This window comes from Oncorhynchus tshawytscha, linkage group LG26 (assembly GCF_018296145.1).
Source record: "Oncorhynchus tshawytscha isolate Ot180627B linkage group LG26, Otsh_v2.0, whole genome shotgun sequence".
Lineage (NCBI taxonomy): Eukaryota > Metazoa > Chordata > Actinopteri > Salmoniformes > Salmonidae > Oncorhynchus > Oncorhynchus tshawytscha.
Window position 1 is genome coordinate 32,268,573 of NC_056454.1, and position 16,937 is coordinate 32,285,509.

Here is a 16,937-nt window from a genome sequence, read left to right on the forward strand (position 1 = left end):
GAGAGAGAGAGGGAGAAAGGGAGAGAGAGAGAGAGAAAAGGAGAGAGGGAGGGAGAAAAGGAGAGAGAGAGGGAGGGAGAAAGGGAGAGAGAGAGAGAGAAAAGGAGAGAGGGAGGGAGAAAAGGAGAGAGAGAGGAAGGGAGAAAAGGAGAGAGAGAGAGGGAGGGAGGGAGAAAAGGAGAGTGTCCAGTTCACTACCTCTGCAGTCTCCCTTCCCCCAGCTGGGTCAAGTGCTCTCTCTCTCTGTATAATGACACCACAGCTCAGAAGTGCAATATAAGCCCCCGGAGGAACAAGGCTGGTGCAATGTTAATTATTGATAAACCAAGTTCAGGAAGTCACTGGCCTCTTCACCCCCCTCTCCCCAGGGGAGGGGACTGAAAAATGCTAACATTCTGTGATGTATGCTCAAACCTGTCATGTTTAACAGTAAACATTACACATACAGAAGTTACAAAAGAATAAAGGCATTACAAATGTCATATGTATATATACAGTGTTGTAACAATGTACAAATGGTTAAAGTACACAAGGGAAAATAAATAAGCATAAATATGGGTTGTATTTACAATGGTGTTTGTTCTTCATTGGTTGCCCGTTTCTCGTGGCAACAGGTCACAAATCTTGCTGCTGTGATGGCACACTGTGGAATTTAACCCAGTAGATATGGGAGTTTATCACAATTGGGTTTGTTTTCAAATTCTTTGTGGATCTGTGTAATCTGAGGGAAATATGTGTCTCTAATATGGTCATACATTGGGCAGGAGGTTAGGAAGTGCAGCTCAGTTCTCTCTTAGCTCAGCAAGACTCACAATCCAAGAGAATGTTATGTATTGTTTGCCTTGGATTCCAATATTCCTCTAGCCTGATATAAATCAAATGTACAAAGATAAATACATAATAAATAAATAAATAAAACGTTTGTGGGATGGTGTAGTAGTCTGCAAGGGCTGACCAACACTTTTCCATTTCAGTAAGATGAGGTGGCAATACCACAACAACATACTGACATGCCGTCAGTCCTCAATGAGGAATCTGATAGATGAGCCGTAAATGAGCCATTTCTCTGTCTGGCATCTGTCTAGGAATGGCAGAGGATCCAAGCTGGAAAGACATGACACAAAACACAGTACACTGATGTAATGTTCACACCAAGTCCTCTAGTTCTCCAGGAGTCAAAGTGCTGTCCACAGTAAAACCATATAAAGGAAAGCTCTGGAGAAAAGTAATAACCGCAGCAACAGACCTGTTATTTACACCTCGCCAAGTCAGACAGCAAAACACAAGTCTGTGGCTGTTACAAATGGCACCCTTTTCCCTATGTAGTGCACTACTTTCACCAGAGCCCTGGTCATAAGGAGCCATTTGGGATGCAAACCTCATTGCCCACATGTTGGGACAGTATGTTTTTGCACTGCTGTCAATAGTGCCCATTTATGCTGAGGTCATTCTGAGCCTCTAAACACCTACTACCTCTGGGGAATTAAAGGCAGGGGGTGGAGGTATAGAGCAGGCCAGACAGGCGATTCTGGGTGCCACTGAAGTTCAGCATTTAGGGGGAAGGTGATGTTATCAGTTGCATGTTAGTCTTGAGTTTGACCAGAAGTACAGAATCTACAGGTATGCATTAAGCACCAAAAAATATCAACATACAATACCAGTCAAAAGTTTGGACACACCTACTCATTCAAGGAGTTTTTAAATATATATATATATATATATATATATATACATACACACACATACATACATATATTGTACATTGTTGAATAGGGAAGACATCAACTATGAAATAACACCTATGGAATCATGTTGTAACCCAAAAAGTGATAAAGAAATCAAATTATATTTTAGATTCTTCTAAGCAGCCAGCCTTTGACTTGACAGCTTTGCGCACTCTTGGCATTCTCTCAACCAGCTTCACCTGGAATACTTTTCCAACAGTCTTGGAGTTCCTACATATGCTGAGAACTTGTTGAATGCTTTTCCTTCACTCTGCAGTCCAATTCATCCCAAACCATCTCAATTGGGTTGAGGTCAGGTGATTGTAGAGGCCAGGTCATCTGATGCAGCACTCTCACACTCCTTTTTGAAAAATATCAGTGAAATAAAAAAGGAGCGTGGGAAGAGAGGGGTTTTGATGTACCTGTGCTATCTATTGAGAAACATCATTGAATCCCTTAATGGAATGTGTGTAAACTTCCAATGACCACCTCTATCAGCGGTTCATTCTCCTCCTATTCAGACCGCTCATTCTAGAACCACTAGTACAATAGCCTGTCCCCCCGTATCAAATCCCAGAACACACCTCAGAGCCCTACAATATGCCCTCATACAGAGCCAGGTTACCATGGTGATCACAGGCTACATTGGATTTCTCTGCTATCAAATTAAAGTGGTTTTATTTTTAGTCAAACAAACATTTGAGATGGACGCTGAACAGAGGAGCACACTATGAAAACAATGCTATCAACTCAGCATTAGTGTAGTCTAACTAAAAGTGGCTTTATATATTTGTCTCTATACATTGTCTATTTGGAGACGTTCCATGCTTTCAATATACCTTTTAGAATCCCAATCCCAGATGCAATCTGCTGAAAAGCCATTTAAAAGCAAAAATATCATAAATAAAACAACTCCAAATCTATTGAAAATAAATAAATCTTTATTATTTGCTATAGAGACAATCCCTCATGCATCCCAAAATAAAGATAAACAAAATCTGATTAAAAAGAAGCTCCCCATTAGCAGGAAGTAGCCACATATGGAAATAAATCAGTTAGTAACAATAAATCATTTTGGAAAACAATATAATTAAACATCTGTGGTAAAATAAATGTCTGTTTCATCTTATAATTACAAATCCAGCAGGAAAATACAACATTATAATCCTCACATTTGAAATATAATATACTCATAAATACACAATGATTCTGTCCAAAAGTATGAGCGGGAACAATAGGCTCTATTGACAGTTCTACCAGAGTCTATCAGATGAGATAGACGGTGCATTCTACTCTCCAGTTCAAGACAGAAGTCTCTCTTTTACAGTATCTCTTTCCTCATTCCTTTAAAGAAAATATATCAGGACAAATACATTTAGTGGTTTTAACATCTGTTTAAGATAAGAAATACAGTTAGGAATGTGAACTTTGTTTGTTTTTCACGTGAGACAGTTTTCTAACAAAAACGCGTACATCTGGGTCGGATTCATTAACCACCAAACGGAGGAAAATGGACTGAAACAGGGAGAGACTTACTGGACTTATTAGTCCAATAAGAAACTCTCATTTAGTTGAAAAATGCTTTTAAACGTTTTCCATTGTTACCCTAATGAACACGACCCAGGACAAAAGTGTGGAATTAATATAATGCATACACTTGTCTTCAAGTGGTGCGTTTCAAAAACAGTAGTTTCTACTATTGATCTTTTCAAGTTCAGAGACAGTGAAATGTATTGCACAGTTAGTTCTAGACCTGGGTGCAAATACTTTATCGGAGCATGCCTGGATTAATTCACTAATATAATAGTCCCAAAACAGTAAACCCCACCTATTTGACCCTCCTGGCAGGCAAGAGAAAATGCTCAAAGTACTTCAAAGATTTCAAATAGTATTTGAACCCAGGTCTGGTTCATTCCTCATAGAGGTTGCATTAGAAGAGGGCATGGTCATTTACAGCAGACACTAAACTCCCATACAACCATTATCATCAACCAGGCCTTAAGTCTCCTCAACCTTGGTCATCTTACACCTTCAGGACAAGACATGCACTCTGACCCACATCTACGTGCTTAAATACAACCCATACACAACGTCAGAATCAAGGCATAGGCCTAACGTAAGATAACGTCACAAACAGCCAGGGTGAGAAAAAAAATCATAGAATTAACCTTAAACACATTTTTGCATGTCAAAATTATTTCATTTTGGGTTAATGTTCATGATTATTTAACAACATAGTTAGTCTTCAGCAAAATAAACACACCAAGTAACATTCTGTTTGAAATTGGACCGTTAAGACAGAAGAAGAGTTCACTATAAAAGCAAATATATAGCATCATTTGTGTCTCCCAGGTCACCAGGCATGTGGGTGTTAAGGTACCATCCACCGTCACACTCTCTGAAGTAGAAACCATAGAAATATAATTCTATTCCTACGGTAGAAACACAGTGTTAACGCATCTGACATTATCTCTGTAAATAGTTGAAACAGTGTTAAGGGGTTGTTGGGCTGTTCAGTGCATGGCTTCACCAGTGTTCAGGTTGGGGAGACTACACCAGGCCTCATCAGTGTTCAACTGCAAGAGAAAACAACAACATTCTTTTAGAAATAGAAGCACCTGCCAAGGGGTATGGGTTGAATTTGACCAGGTCGATCCGGCTTGAAGAACCGATTTATATAACTAATGAATTAATGATATAAGGACCTGTTGTCATGTTCACAGCGGATATTCTCTGGTCGACACAGGTGATCGTCGTGGAGACACGGCAGCTAGGAGCTCATTGACTATCTCCTGTCGGATCTCATCAGCTAGACTCTCTTTGATCTAAAGCGGGGAGAAGGTACAGAGATGGAACGTTGTTCAAACACAAATACTATGTTCACTCAAAATACAATTCAAGGACACTAGGGAAAAGTCAATTTCCTGTAGGTTTGATATCTTAACAAACATAATGGAACACTGTTATTTATTACATTTCTATCGGAAATGTTCTGAAGGTTTCACCTCACTGAATACCAGGAACATCCTGTACTGAGAGGTGTCAGAGAACTGAGAAAGAACATTTCATCCCTCAGAAGAACTGGGACACTGCCAGACAGTTACATCAGGCCACATGGCTAAGACATAGCCAACGGGATTCAAAAGTTCCAAGTTTCCTTTTGGACCTTTAAAATGTACTCCATTTGTCCCCTGCCAAGCTCTTAAAATTAGACCAGTAAATTATTTTTCATGAGAAGAACCGTCTGTCAATAGCTACGTAATCACCTCTTCTGTCAGCAGAAAAAAGTTTATCCATATCGGCCAAGGACATAATAAAACATGTCCTGGACATTTGGGCAATATTGGCATTCCCTATTCAACAAATACTGTAGGGCAAGGCCAATTTGAGAACTTCAGGTAAGGAAACTTCTTAATGTTCTCTACTATTCAAAACAGAAACTAAGATAACATCCGGTCTCACAAACCTCCTTGATGAGCTCCTGTAGATTGGGGTTGTCTGCTCTTCCTTCTCCTAGACCACCTCCTCCTCCTCTCTCTTTGCCCCTCTCCTCCAGTAGGTGAGGGTCTACAGCTGCTATCCCTCCTCCAACCTCCTCCTCCTCTCCAGGACCTTGCACTGGCAGTGCCTGGTCTGAGCACTGGGATACCCATGCGGCAGCACCAGGCCGTGGAGGGGGTGCCGGGGTGAGGGAGACGGACGACCGGTACATCCCAGTCTTCTGGGGACCTGGGAGGGACAGCTCCGGGGCGTGGGATGGGCCAGGGTGACGTCCAGAGGCCCTCGTTGGACTGGCTGACCTGGAAGAGAGGCCCGAGCTGGGGGTGGGGGCCATGCTAGCTCCACCCTCTGCCCTGCCCTCGTAGCCCAGCTCTGTCTGCAGGTACAGCTGCTCCCTCAGCAGGTCTGACATCTGGAAGGGAGAAAGCACACCATACATGTCACACAGTGAGGAAAGAAGTGTGACAACAGTAGAACCATAAAATTAGATTGACTAGTACAGACATTTCTTTTCAAGTCAATGCTCTGATGGGCTGACCGGCTGCCATTGACGGTTCAAATACTAGGAAGGAAGTAAAAACATTCATTTTTCATTCTATTTCTATGAATAGAGCACACACAATTAACAGGAGGAACAGTCTAGAGGAATGATCTAGAAAAGAACAGTCTAGAGTCAATGCAGTTACTCACCGGCTCCATAGCTCTCAGAGCAGAACTGTTAGACAGGCTGTCCATGCTGTGACCTCTCTTCATACCCTACAGGAGAGAAATATCAACAACACTAATGATACAATATAGGAGAGGAGGGGTAGGTGATGATATGATGGGTGGCTAAACAACAAACAAGAGTAGTGACGTACATGTAGCCTGATGTCAAATGAGAAGAACACAGAGGAACCCACAGTACTGGTGCCAAGCGGAAACAGTCATGACAAACCATTTATCAAACATGTTTATGAGTTGAGAAAAGAGATGGAGAGAGAGAAAGATGGTATCTGCCTGTGTGCCTGTGTTCCAAGATGTAGTTCCAGGTACTGACCATGCTGTGGCGGTAGAGACTGTGCTGGCTGGCAGAGCGGAGCTGCTCGTTCAGGGTCAGCAGCCGATCCTCCAGCTGGAGCTCTAGTTCCTGCAGCTCCTGTCTCACTTCAGACCGTAGACCCTGCAGCTGCTCCGCCTCCTGCCTGGCAACCACAGACAGAGAGACCACTGTTAACACTGTCTGCCTGCCTGGCAACCACAAACAGACAGAGAGACCACTTAACACTGTCTGCCTGCCCGGCAACCACAAACAGAGAGACCACTGTTAACACTGTCTGCCTGGCAACCACAGACAGATAGCACTGTTAACACTGTCTGCCTGCCTGGCTATCACCCGTGTGCTCGCCAGGGTGAGGGCCTCTAGCCTACCTCTCGTCGTGACTGAGGTGCTGGTAGACTAACGCCTGTTGTTTCATCAGGGACACTTCCAGATCCATCATCTGAGTCCGGAACACATTCAGACTCCTCCTCTTAGCCTGCAGCTCCTGGAGAGAAGTCTGAGGGGAGGAGGAGGGGATGTAGAAGAGGAACAATATGACTGTTGTCAGAGAGGCAGAGATTCTCCTTTATCCTAACCCACATGGGACACACCCACAGGGAGGTTGAGGACAGAATTGATAATCATTCATTACATTTGTTTAAGAGTGGCAGTTCAGCTGAGTGTATACCTCATACAGTGGCTGGGCAGGTCTCTGAGGGTTGAACATGACGGAGGGAGTGTCTGCTCCGCGTTCTGATGAATTCTTGAGGGCAGAGAAACCATAGATAAAACACTTAGTCACTGAAACTGTGTTGCAAACGTCTGTTTGCATTATGGGTGGGATGGAAAGTGAAACAGCATATGATTAATCATTATAGTGCTCACGTCAGAGACGAGTTGATAAAACTGCAAAGAGCCTTGCAAAAAGTTGTATAACACCTATGTAGTTTGTGGTTGTTTTGTCTCACCTGAGCCAAGTTCTGCACAGTTCCTCTGATGTCGTGAAGGACCCTTCTCAGTTGCATCTCAGTGGTAGACAGGGCTGGGGGAAGACGGGAGGTTGTAGCCATAGGGTCATGAGGGTAGGGGATCAGAGGGTGGTGGCCCAAGTATGGAGCACTATATGGTCCTCCATAGGGGGCAGTAGAGAGATGAGGCAGGTTGGAAGGTGTGTTTGAAGGGTTAGAGTGAGAGCTATGGGCAGTATAAGGATTGTTGCTGCTTAGCTCGTTGTAGGACCCACTATAGGGGTTACCGTTGTAGTTATGGTATGTTGAACTGAAGGGGGCACTAAGGGGTGGGGTGTTACAGGAGGAGCTGTACAGGGAACAGGGGAAGTTGTGTGGAAGAAGGTTACCCATGTTGTTAGTGTACGGAGCACTACAAGGAGGACAGTTAGGGGCCACATGATGGGGTAAGGTGGGAGCTGTGTGCTGGGGAAGGTTAGGTACACTACCATATGGATGGGTAGGGAGGCTATGGAGGGTGTGGTGGTGGTGGTGGGTGGAGGGCTGATACTGGAACAAGTTGGGGACACTGCCATGGGGTAGGGTGGGGTTGTACTGGGCTGGGTTAGGGTTGTTGTGCTGAGCAAGGTTGTGTTGAGTAAGGTCAGGTTGATTGTGTTGGACTAGGTAGTGCTGTGTTAGGTTGGAGTTAGGGTTGATGTGCTGGGTGAGATTAGGGTTATTGAAGTGGGCCAGGTTATGTTGGGTGAGGTTAGGGTTATTGAAGTGGGCCAGGTTATGCTGGGTGAGGTTAGGGTTATTGAAGTGGGCCAGGTTACGTTGGGTGAGGTTAGGGTTATTGAAGTGGGCCACGTTATGTTGGGTGAGGTTAGGGTTATTGAAGTGGGCCAGGTTACGTTGGGTAAGGTTAGGTACGCTACAGGTGCTCCAGGCACGGTGGTGCTCCCCCAAAGGCCTCTCTCCCCACTCAGGAGGGGGGCTGTGGCTGTGCAGTGAGACGGTTGAGCGGGTCAGGTGGAGGGGGATGGCCAGGGGGTAAGGGGGCACCCTGCCCTGAAGGCCTCTCAGTTCACCATCTCTTTGTAGCCCGGGGCCATGCGATATCTCGGTCCCTCTGTTGATAATCAAGGTAGAGAGGCAGCTTTCTCTCCTCTGACACCCATCTTCAACAACCCCCTCCTCCTCTTCCACGATGGACCCCACCTCCTCCTCCTCCTCCTCTTCTGGGGTGTATTGGTAGGAGAAGGCTGGCTGGGTGCAGTGCCTGACTGTACCCTGGCCAAACTGGATCCTGACAGAGGAGACCACACGGGAGGGGATGAGGAGGGAGGTAGGCAGGGATCGGGACCTTGTCAGGGGGGCTCTTCTCCTGAACAGATCCCTGGCTGTCAACTTCCCCTCCATCCAGTGACCCTGGAGGCCTGAGGACGAGGCCCTCTGCTGGGCCCTGTGAAGGGCCCCTTGGACCCTGGTTGAGGCACCTAGGCTAGGGCAACTGACGCTAGGGCTTTGGGTTCTGGCTTCCATCTCCACCTTGTCAGGCACACCGTCCCTGGCTGGGGCACCAGAAGAGCTACAGTCTGGGGCCGGGACAGAGCCATGGTCTTCTATAGAACCAGGATCATCCCCCACGTGAGGCTCAGCAGTACAGTAAGTCTCAGGAGTTAACTGGAAAGTGTCAGAGGCATGAACAGAAGCAGCTTCCTCAGCAGTGTTATGCTTCTGGTCCTGCTCTGAGTCTTGGGCCACCCCTCTGTCTCCTTGTTTAGCTAACTGATGGGTGGTGTACTGTGGCATCTCCTGTTGCTCCTCCTCCCCCCCATTAGGGCTGTGGCTCCTCCTTCCGTCTGCCACAAGGTGTTTCTGTCCCTCCTCCTCCCCCACCTCCTCCCCCTGCAGCCTCCCAAAGGCAGGGTGTTCCAGTGCTAGAGGAGTGGTCCCCTCCCCAGCGTGAGACGTCACTGTGGTCTCACTGTCACAGCTGTCGGAGCTCTCCTGTACCTTTAGATAGTTAGCTGAGCCGTCAGTAGAAGGGTCCTCTGCAAAGCCACTACTGTCTGACTGCTGGCTGGCTGTTCTTAGTAGTTGCTCTGTAATGGACAGAGGGAGGGAGAGAAAGTGAGAGAGAATTAAAGGAAGATGTCAGAGTGTAAGAAGGACCATCAATCTGGGTTTAAACAAAACAAATAATTTAACAATTCACAGTGTAGAGTCAAACATGTGTTCCATCAGTATATTTGCAACACAGTGAGATAACACACTTGTAATCCCTCTATAAAAGTTGTATTATACACCAGAGGGTAGACTTGATCAGCTCCAAATCAAATGACATGTCACATGCAACGAATACAACTGGTAGACCTTACAGTGAAATGCTTACTTACAAGCCCTTAACCAACAATGCAGTGAAGAAAATAGTTAAGTAAAAAATTAACAATAACGAGGCTATATACAGGGGGTACCAAGTCTTGTGTGGCATTACAGGTTAGCTGGGGTAATATTTACATGTAGGTAGGGGTAAAGTGACTATGCATAGGTGATAAACAGAAAGTAGCAGCAGCGTAAAAAAGGGTTTGGGGGTGTGTCAAATCAAATCAAAGTTTATTTGTCACGTGCGCTGAATACAATACAACATTTCACCTTACAGTGAAACGCTTACTTACAGGCTCTAACCAATGGTGCGGGGGAAAAAAAGAAGGTGTGTGTGTGTAGGTAAGTAAAGAAACGCAAATAGTCCGGGTAACCATTTGGTTACCTGTTTAGGAGTCTTATGGCTTGGGGGTAAAAACTGTTGAGAAGCCTTTTTGTCCGGGACTTGATGCTCCGGTACAACTTGCCGTGTGGTAGCAGAGAGATCAGTCTATAAAGAGGGTGGCTGGAATCTTTGGTCATTTTTAGGGCCTTCCTCTGACACCGCCTGGTATAGAGGTCGTGGATGGCAGGAATTTTGGCCCCAGTGATGTACTGTGCAGTACGCACTACCCTCTGTAGCGCCCTGCAGTCGGAGGCCGAGCAGTTGCCATACCAGGCGGTGATGCAACCAGTCAGGATGCTCTCGATGGTGCAGCTGTAAAAACCTTTGAGAATCTGGGGACCCATGCCTAATCTTTTCAGTCTCCTGAGGGGGTATAGGTGTTGTCCTGCCCTCTTCATGACTGTCTTAGTGTGTTTAGACCATGATAGTTTATTGGTGGTGTGGACACCAAGGAACTTGAAGCTCTCAACCTGCTCCACTACAGCCCCGTCGATGAGAATGGGGGCGTGCTCAGCCCTCCTTTACCTGTAGTCCACTATCATCTCCTTTGTCTTGATCACGTTGAGGAAGAGGTTGTTGTCCTGGTAGAACACTGCCATTTCTCTGATCTCCTCCCTATAGGCTGTCTCCTCGTTGTCGTTGATCAGGCCTACCACCGTTGTGTCGTCTGCAAACGTCTTAATGATGGTGTTGGAGTCGTGCTTGGCCACACAGTCATGGGTGAACAGGGAGAATAGGAGGGGAATAGCACGCACCCCTGAGGAGCCCCGTGTTGAGGATCAGAGTGGCAGTTTTGTTTCCTACCCTCACCACCTGGGGGCAGCCCATCAGGAAGTCCAGGATCCAGTTGCAGAGGGAGGTATTCAGTCCCAGGGTCCTTAGCTTAGTGATGAGTTGAGGGCACTACTGAGCTGCAGTCAATGAACAGCATTCTCACGTAGGTGTTCCTTTTGTCCTGGTGGGAAAGGGCAGTGTTGAGTGCAATCTCCAGGTTAGAGTCCCGCTCCTTGAAAGCGGCAGCTCTACCCTTTAGCTCAGTGCAGATGTTACCTGTAATCCATGGCTTCTGGTTGGGGTATGTACATACGGTCACTGTGGGGATGACATTGTCGATGCACTTATTGATGAAGACAATGACTGATGTGGTATACTCCACAATGCCATCGGATGAATCCCGGAACATATTCCAATCAGTGCTAAAAAAAATAGTCCTGTAGCTTAGCATCTGCGTCATCTGACCACTTTCCAAATTGGGCGAGTTACTGGTACTTCCTGCTTTAGTTTTTGCTTGTAAGCATGAATCAGGAGAATAGAGTTATGGTCAGATTTGTGAAATGGAGGACGAGAGAGAACTTTGTACGCGCGTCTCTTTGTGTGGAGTAAAGGTGGTCTCTGGTTGCACATGTAAAATGCTGGTAGAAACGGATTTAAGTTTCCCTGAATTAAAGTTCCTGGCCACTAGAAGCCCTGCCTCTGGATGAGCATCTTCTCGTTTGCTTATGGCCTTATACAGCTTGTTGAGTGCGGTCTTAGTGCCAGCATCGGTTTGTGATGGTAAATAGACAGCTATGAAAAATATAGATGAAAACTATTTGTAAATATTGTGGTCTGGAGTATAGTGATTCCCTAAAGAGCACACCCCTGAGGATCTACGTTGTAATAGATTATCATGGTCAGTCGGAAAAGAAACATGCTTAGTGGTTACACAAGGTTTTGATCTACAAACGGCCCTCTGTTTAGATGGGTCACCCACTTGTAATGGATTGTCATGGGGCCATGTGTTCTAAGTACCAATGTTCTAGAAATAAAAGCTAAATTCAACTTAATTCAATCAGCATAATGAAGATGCATCCCTAAATATCTACCCTCTTCCCTGACTTCACTAATCTAAAACTTATGCTATAATTTATTATCGGTGAACAAAACCGGACAGGAAAGACCTGTGTCTTTTTTTGTACAAGTATCTTTTGCACAAGTATTTTTCTGTCTAAAAGGCCACTATGGAACATTTCGTCAGAGTACACTGAAGCTAGAAAATATTGAATTACCTGCCATAAGACACTAAATGTTATTTCATATTTGAGAGATGGGTGATTATGACCAGTTAACTAATTCTACTGATGAAGCAGAGAACATTGTTTTTATGTCATAATGTGATTATTCATATTAGAGGACATCCACTATGGAAAGTTCAGGAACACTTTGCATTCATCTACTGTTTTATGACTTGTTATAAGCATGTATGAGCCTCTATACTGTGTAATAAGGTATATAATATGCAGGCCAGACTCACCACTGCCAGCTCTAGAGGTGCTGTGTGTCCCAGGTAAAGCCTCATCCTCATTACTCTGGACCTGAAAGACAGACAGACACAGAGTGAAAGACACACACAGACGCACACAGCGAGAGAGATAGACACACGCACAGAGCGAGAGAGATAGACACACACAGAGCGAGAGAGATAGACACACACAGAGCGAGAGAGCGAGACACACGCACAGAGCGAGAGAGCGAGACACACGCACAGAGCGAGAGAGCGAGACACACGCACAGAGCGAGAGAGAGAGCGAGACACACGCAGAGCACAGAGCGAGACACACGCACAGAGCGAGAGAGATAGACACACGCACAGAGCGAGAGAGAGAGACACACACAGAGCGAGAGAGCGAGACACACGCACAGAGCGAGAGAGCGAGACACACGCACAGAGCGAGAGAGCGAGACACACGCACAGAGCGAGAGAGCGAGACACACGCACAGAGCGAGAGAGCGAGACACACGCACAGAGCGAGAGAGAGCGAGACACACGCACAGAGCGAGAGAGCGAGACACACGCACAGAGCGAGAGAGAGAGAGACACGCACAGAGAGAGAGAGAGAGACACACGCACAGAGCGAGAGATAGACACAGACAGACCGAGAGAGAGCGAGACACACACAGAGAGAGAGAGCGAGACACACACAGAGCGAGCGAGCCAGACGCACACACACAGAGAGAGCCAGACGAGACACACAGAGCGAGAGAGAGCCAGACACACACAGAGCGAGAGAGAGCGAGACACACAGACACGACAGACGCGACACACAGAGCGAGAGAGAGCGAGACACACACAGAGAGAGCGAGAGAGAGCGAGACACACACAGAGCGAGAGAGCCAGACACACACAGAGCGAGCGAGCACGCACAGAGCGAGAGAGAGCGAGACACACACAGAGCGAGAGAGCGAGACACACACAGAGCGAGAGAGCCAGACACACACAGAGCGAGAGAGCGAGACACACACAGAGCGAGAGAGAGCCAGACACACACAGAGCGAGAGAGAGAGACACACACAGAGCGAGAGAGCCAGACACACACAGAGCGAGAGAGCCAGACACACACAGAGCGAGAGAGCCAGACACACACAGAGCGAGAGAGCCAGACACACGCACAGAGCGAGAGAGCCAGACACACACAGAGCGAGAGAGCCAGACACACACACAGAGCGAGAGAGCCAGACACACACAGAGCGAGAGAGCCAGACACACACAGAGCGAGAGAGCCAGACACACACAGAGCGAGAGAGATAGACACACGCACAGAGCGAGAGAGCCAGACACACGCACAGAGCGAGAGAGCCAGACACACACAGAGCGAGAGAGCCAGACACACGCACAGAGCGAGAGAGCCAGACACACGCACAGAGCGAGAGAGATAGACACACGCACAGAGCGAGAGAGCCAGACACACGCACAGAGCGAGAGAGCCAGACACACGCACAGAGCGAGAGAGCCAGACACACACAGAGCGAGAGGCGAGACACACGCACAGAGCGAGAGAGATAGACACACACAGAGCGAGAGAGCGAGACACACAGAGCACAGAGCGAGAGAGCGAGAGCGAGACACACACAGAGCGAGAGAGAGAGAGCGAGACACACACACAGAGCGAGAGAGAGAGAGCGAGACACACACAGAGCGAGAGAGAGAGAGCGAGACACACACACAGAGCGAGAGAGAGAGAGCGAGACACACACACAGAGCGAGAGAGAGAGAGCGAGACAGACACAGAGCGAGACACGAGAGAGAGAGAGCGAGACACACACACAGCGAGAGAGAGAGAGCGAGACACACACACAGAGCGAGAGAGAGAGACACACACACAGACAGAGAGAGAGAGACACACACACAGAGCGAGCCAGACACACACACAGAGCGAGAGAGAGAGACACACACACAGAGCGAGAGAGCCAGACACACACACAGAGCGAGAGAGCCAGACACACACACAGAGCGAGAGAGCCAGACACACACAGAGCGAGCAGACAGAGCGAGACGACAGACACAGAGCGAGAGAGATAGACACACACACAGCGAGCGAGCGAGCGAGAGAGAGCGAGACACACACAGAGCGAGAGAGCGAGCGACACACACACAGAGCGAGAGAGCGAGACGAGACACAGACACAGAGCGAGGAGAGAGCGAGACACACACACAGAGCGAGAGAGAGAGCGAGACACACACACAGAGAGCGAGAGAGAGAGAGAGAGACACAGACACACACAGAGAGAGAGAGAGAGACACAGACAGAGAGAGCGAGAGAGCGAGACACAGACACAGAGCGAGAGAGAGCGAGCCAGACACAGAGCGAGAGAGCGAGACACACACACAGAGCGAGAGAGAGAGAGAGAGATAGACACACGACACAGAGCGAGAGAGATAGACACAGACACAGAGCGAGAGAGCGAGACACAGACACAGAGCGAGAGAGCGACACACACACAGAGCAGAGCGAGCGAGACACACACAGAGCGAGAGAGACACAGAGCGAGACACAGACACAGAGCGAGCGAGACACAGACACAGAGCGAGAGCGAGACACCAGACACAGAGCGAGCGAGAGCGAGACAGACACAGAGCGAGCGAGCCACACACAGAGCGAGAGAGAGAGCCAGACACACACACAGCGAGAGAGCCAGACACACAGAGCGAGAGAGCCAGACACACAGAGCAGAGCGAGCGAGACACACACACAGAGCGAGAGAGCGAGACAGACACAGAGCGAGAGCGAGCACAGACACAGAGCGAGAGAGAGAGAGCCAGACACAGAGCGAGAGAGAGCCAGACACAGAGCGAGCGAGAGCGAGACACACACAGAGCGAGAGAGCGAGCACAGACACAGAGCGAGAGCGAGACACAGACACAGAGCGAGAGAGCGAGCCAGACACAGAGCGAGAGCGAGACCAGACACAGAGCGAGAGAGCCAGACACAGAGCAGAGCGAGCCAGACACACGCACACAGAGAGAGACACACACACACACACACACACACAGAGAGAGCCACACACACACACAGAGCGAGCCAGACACACACACACAGAGCGAGAGAGACACACACACACACAGAGCGAGAGAGCACACACACACACAGAGAGCGAGACACACACACAGAGCGAGAGAGCGCCACACACACAGAGCGAGAGCGAGACACACACACAGAGCGAGAGCCACACACACAGAGCGAGAGAGCACACACACGCACACAGAGCGAGACACACACGCACACAGAGCGAGACGAGACACACGCACACACAGAGCGAGACACACGCACACAGAGCGAGACACACACACGCACAGCACACACACAGAGAGAGAGAGACACACACACACACACACAGAGAGAGCGCACAGAGCGAGACACACACACACACACAGAGCGAGAGAGACAGACACACACACACACAGAGAGAGCGAGCGACACACACACACACAGAGAGAGCGAGACACACGCACACACACACACACACGCACAGAGCGAGAGAGACACACACACACACACAGAGAGCGAGACACACACACACAGAGAGCGAGACACACACACACACACAGAGCGAGAGCGATAGACACACACACACAGAGAGCGAGAGAGACACACACACACAGAGCAGAGAGAGCGAGACACACACACACACACACACACACACAGAGAGCGAGACACACACACACACACACAGAGAGAGCGAGACACACACACACACACAGCGAGAGAGCGAGACACACACAGAGCACACACACACACAGAGAGAGCGAGAGACACACACACACACACGCACAGAGAGCGAGACACACACACAGAGCGAGAGAGACAGACACACACACACAGAGCGAGAGAGACAGACAGACACACACACAGAGCGAGAGAGACAGACAGACACACACACAGAGCGAGAGAGACAGACAGACACACACACAGAGCGAGAGAGACAGACAGACACACAGAGAGAGAGAGAGACAGACAGACAGAGCGAGACACACAGAGCGAGCGAGCGAGCCAGACACACAGAGCGAGCGAGCGAGACAGAGCGAGAGACACACACGCACAGAGCGAGAGAGCCAGACACACACGCACAGAGCGAGAGAGCGAGAGACGAGACACACGCACAGAGCGAGAGGAGAGCAGACACACGCACAGAGCGAGAGAGACGAGACACACGCACAGAGCGAGCGAGAGAGACACACGCACAGAGCGAGAGAGCGAGACACACGCACAGAGCGAGAGAGCGAGACACACGCACAGAGCGAGAGAGCGAGCCACACGCACAGAGCGAGAGAGCGAGACACACGCACAGAGCGAGAGAGCGAGACACACGCACAGAGCGAGAGAGCGAGCCAGACGCACAGAGCGAGAGAGCGAGACACACGCACAGAGCGAGAGAGCGAGACAGACGCACAGAGCGAGAGAGCGAGCCACACGCACAGAGCGAGAGAGCGAGACCACGCACAGAGCGAGAGCGAGACACACGCACAGAGCGAGAGAGCGAGACACACGCACAGAGCGAGAGAGCGAGCCAGACGCACAGAGCGAGAGAGCGAGACACAGCGAGCCAGACGCACAGAGCGAGAGAGACCAGACGACACACAGAGCGAGAGAGCGAGACACACGCACAGAGCGAGAGAGCCAGACGCACAGAGCGAGCGAGCCAGACACACG

The 16,937-nt window shown here is 48.8% G+C and overlaps 1 protein-coding gene across 3 annotated transcripts in view; it reads right to left on the bottom strand.

The window, feature by feature from the left end:
* Positions 1 to 2,647: 2,647 nt before the first annotated feature.
* itprid2 (ITPR interacting domain containing 2) overlaps positions 2,648 to 16,937 on the bottom strand; it is a 53,027-nt gene continuing 38,737 nt past the window's right edge. For all 3 annotated transcript variants that reach the window (XM_024389601.2, XM_024389602.2, XM_024389603.2), the window contains 9 exons: positions 12,263 to 12,323; positions 7,215 to 9,304; positions 6,935 to 7,009; positions 6,636 to 6,763; positions 6,265 to 6,409; positions 5,916 to 5,981; positions 5,191 to 5,637; positions 4,430 to 4,549; positions 2,648 to 4,300 (listed from right to left, as the gene is read on the bottom strand). In XM_024389601.2, the coding sequence (XP_024245369.1) occupies positions 4,442 to 4,549; positions 5,191 to 5,637; positions 5,916 to 5,981; positions 6,265 to 6,409; positions 6,636 to 6,763; positions 6,935 to 7,009; positions 7,215 to 9,304; positions 12,263 to 12,323 (3,120 nt within the window). In that variant the 3' untranslated portion in view covers positions 2,648 to 4,300; positions 4,430 to 4,441. The remainder of the gene's footprint in view (positions 4,301 to 4,429; positions 4,550 to 5,190; positions 5,638 to 5,915; positions 5,982 to 6,264; positions 6,410 to 6,635; positions 6,764 to 6,934; positions 7,010 to 7,214; positions 9,305 to 12,262; positions 12,324 to 16,937) is intronic.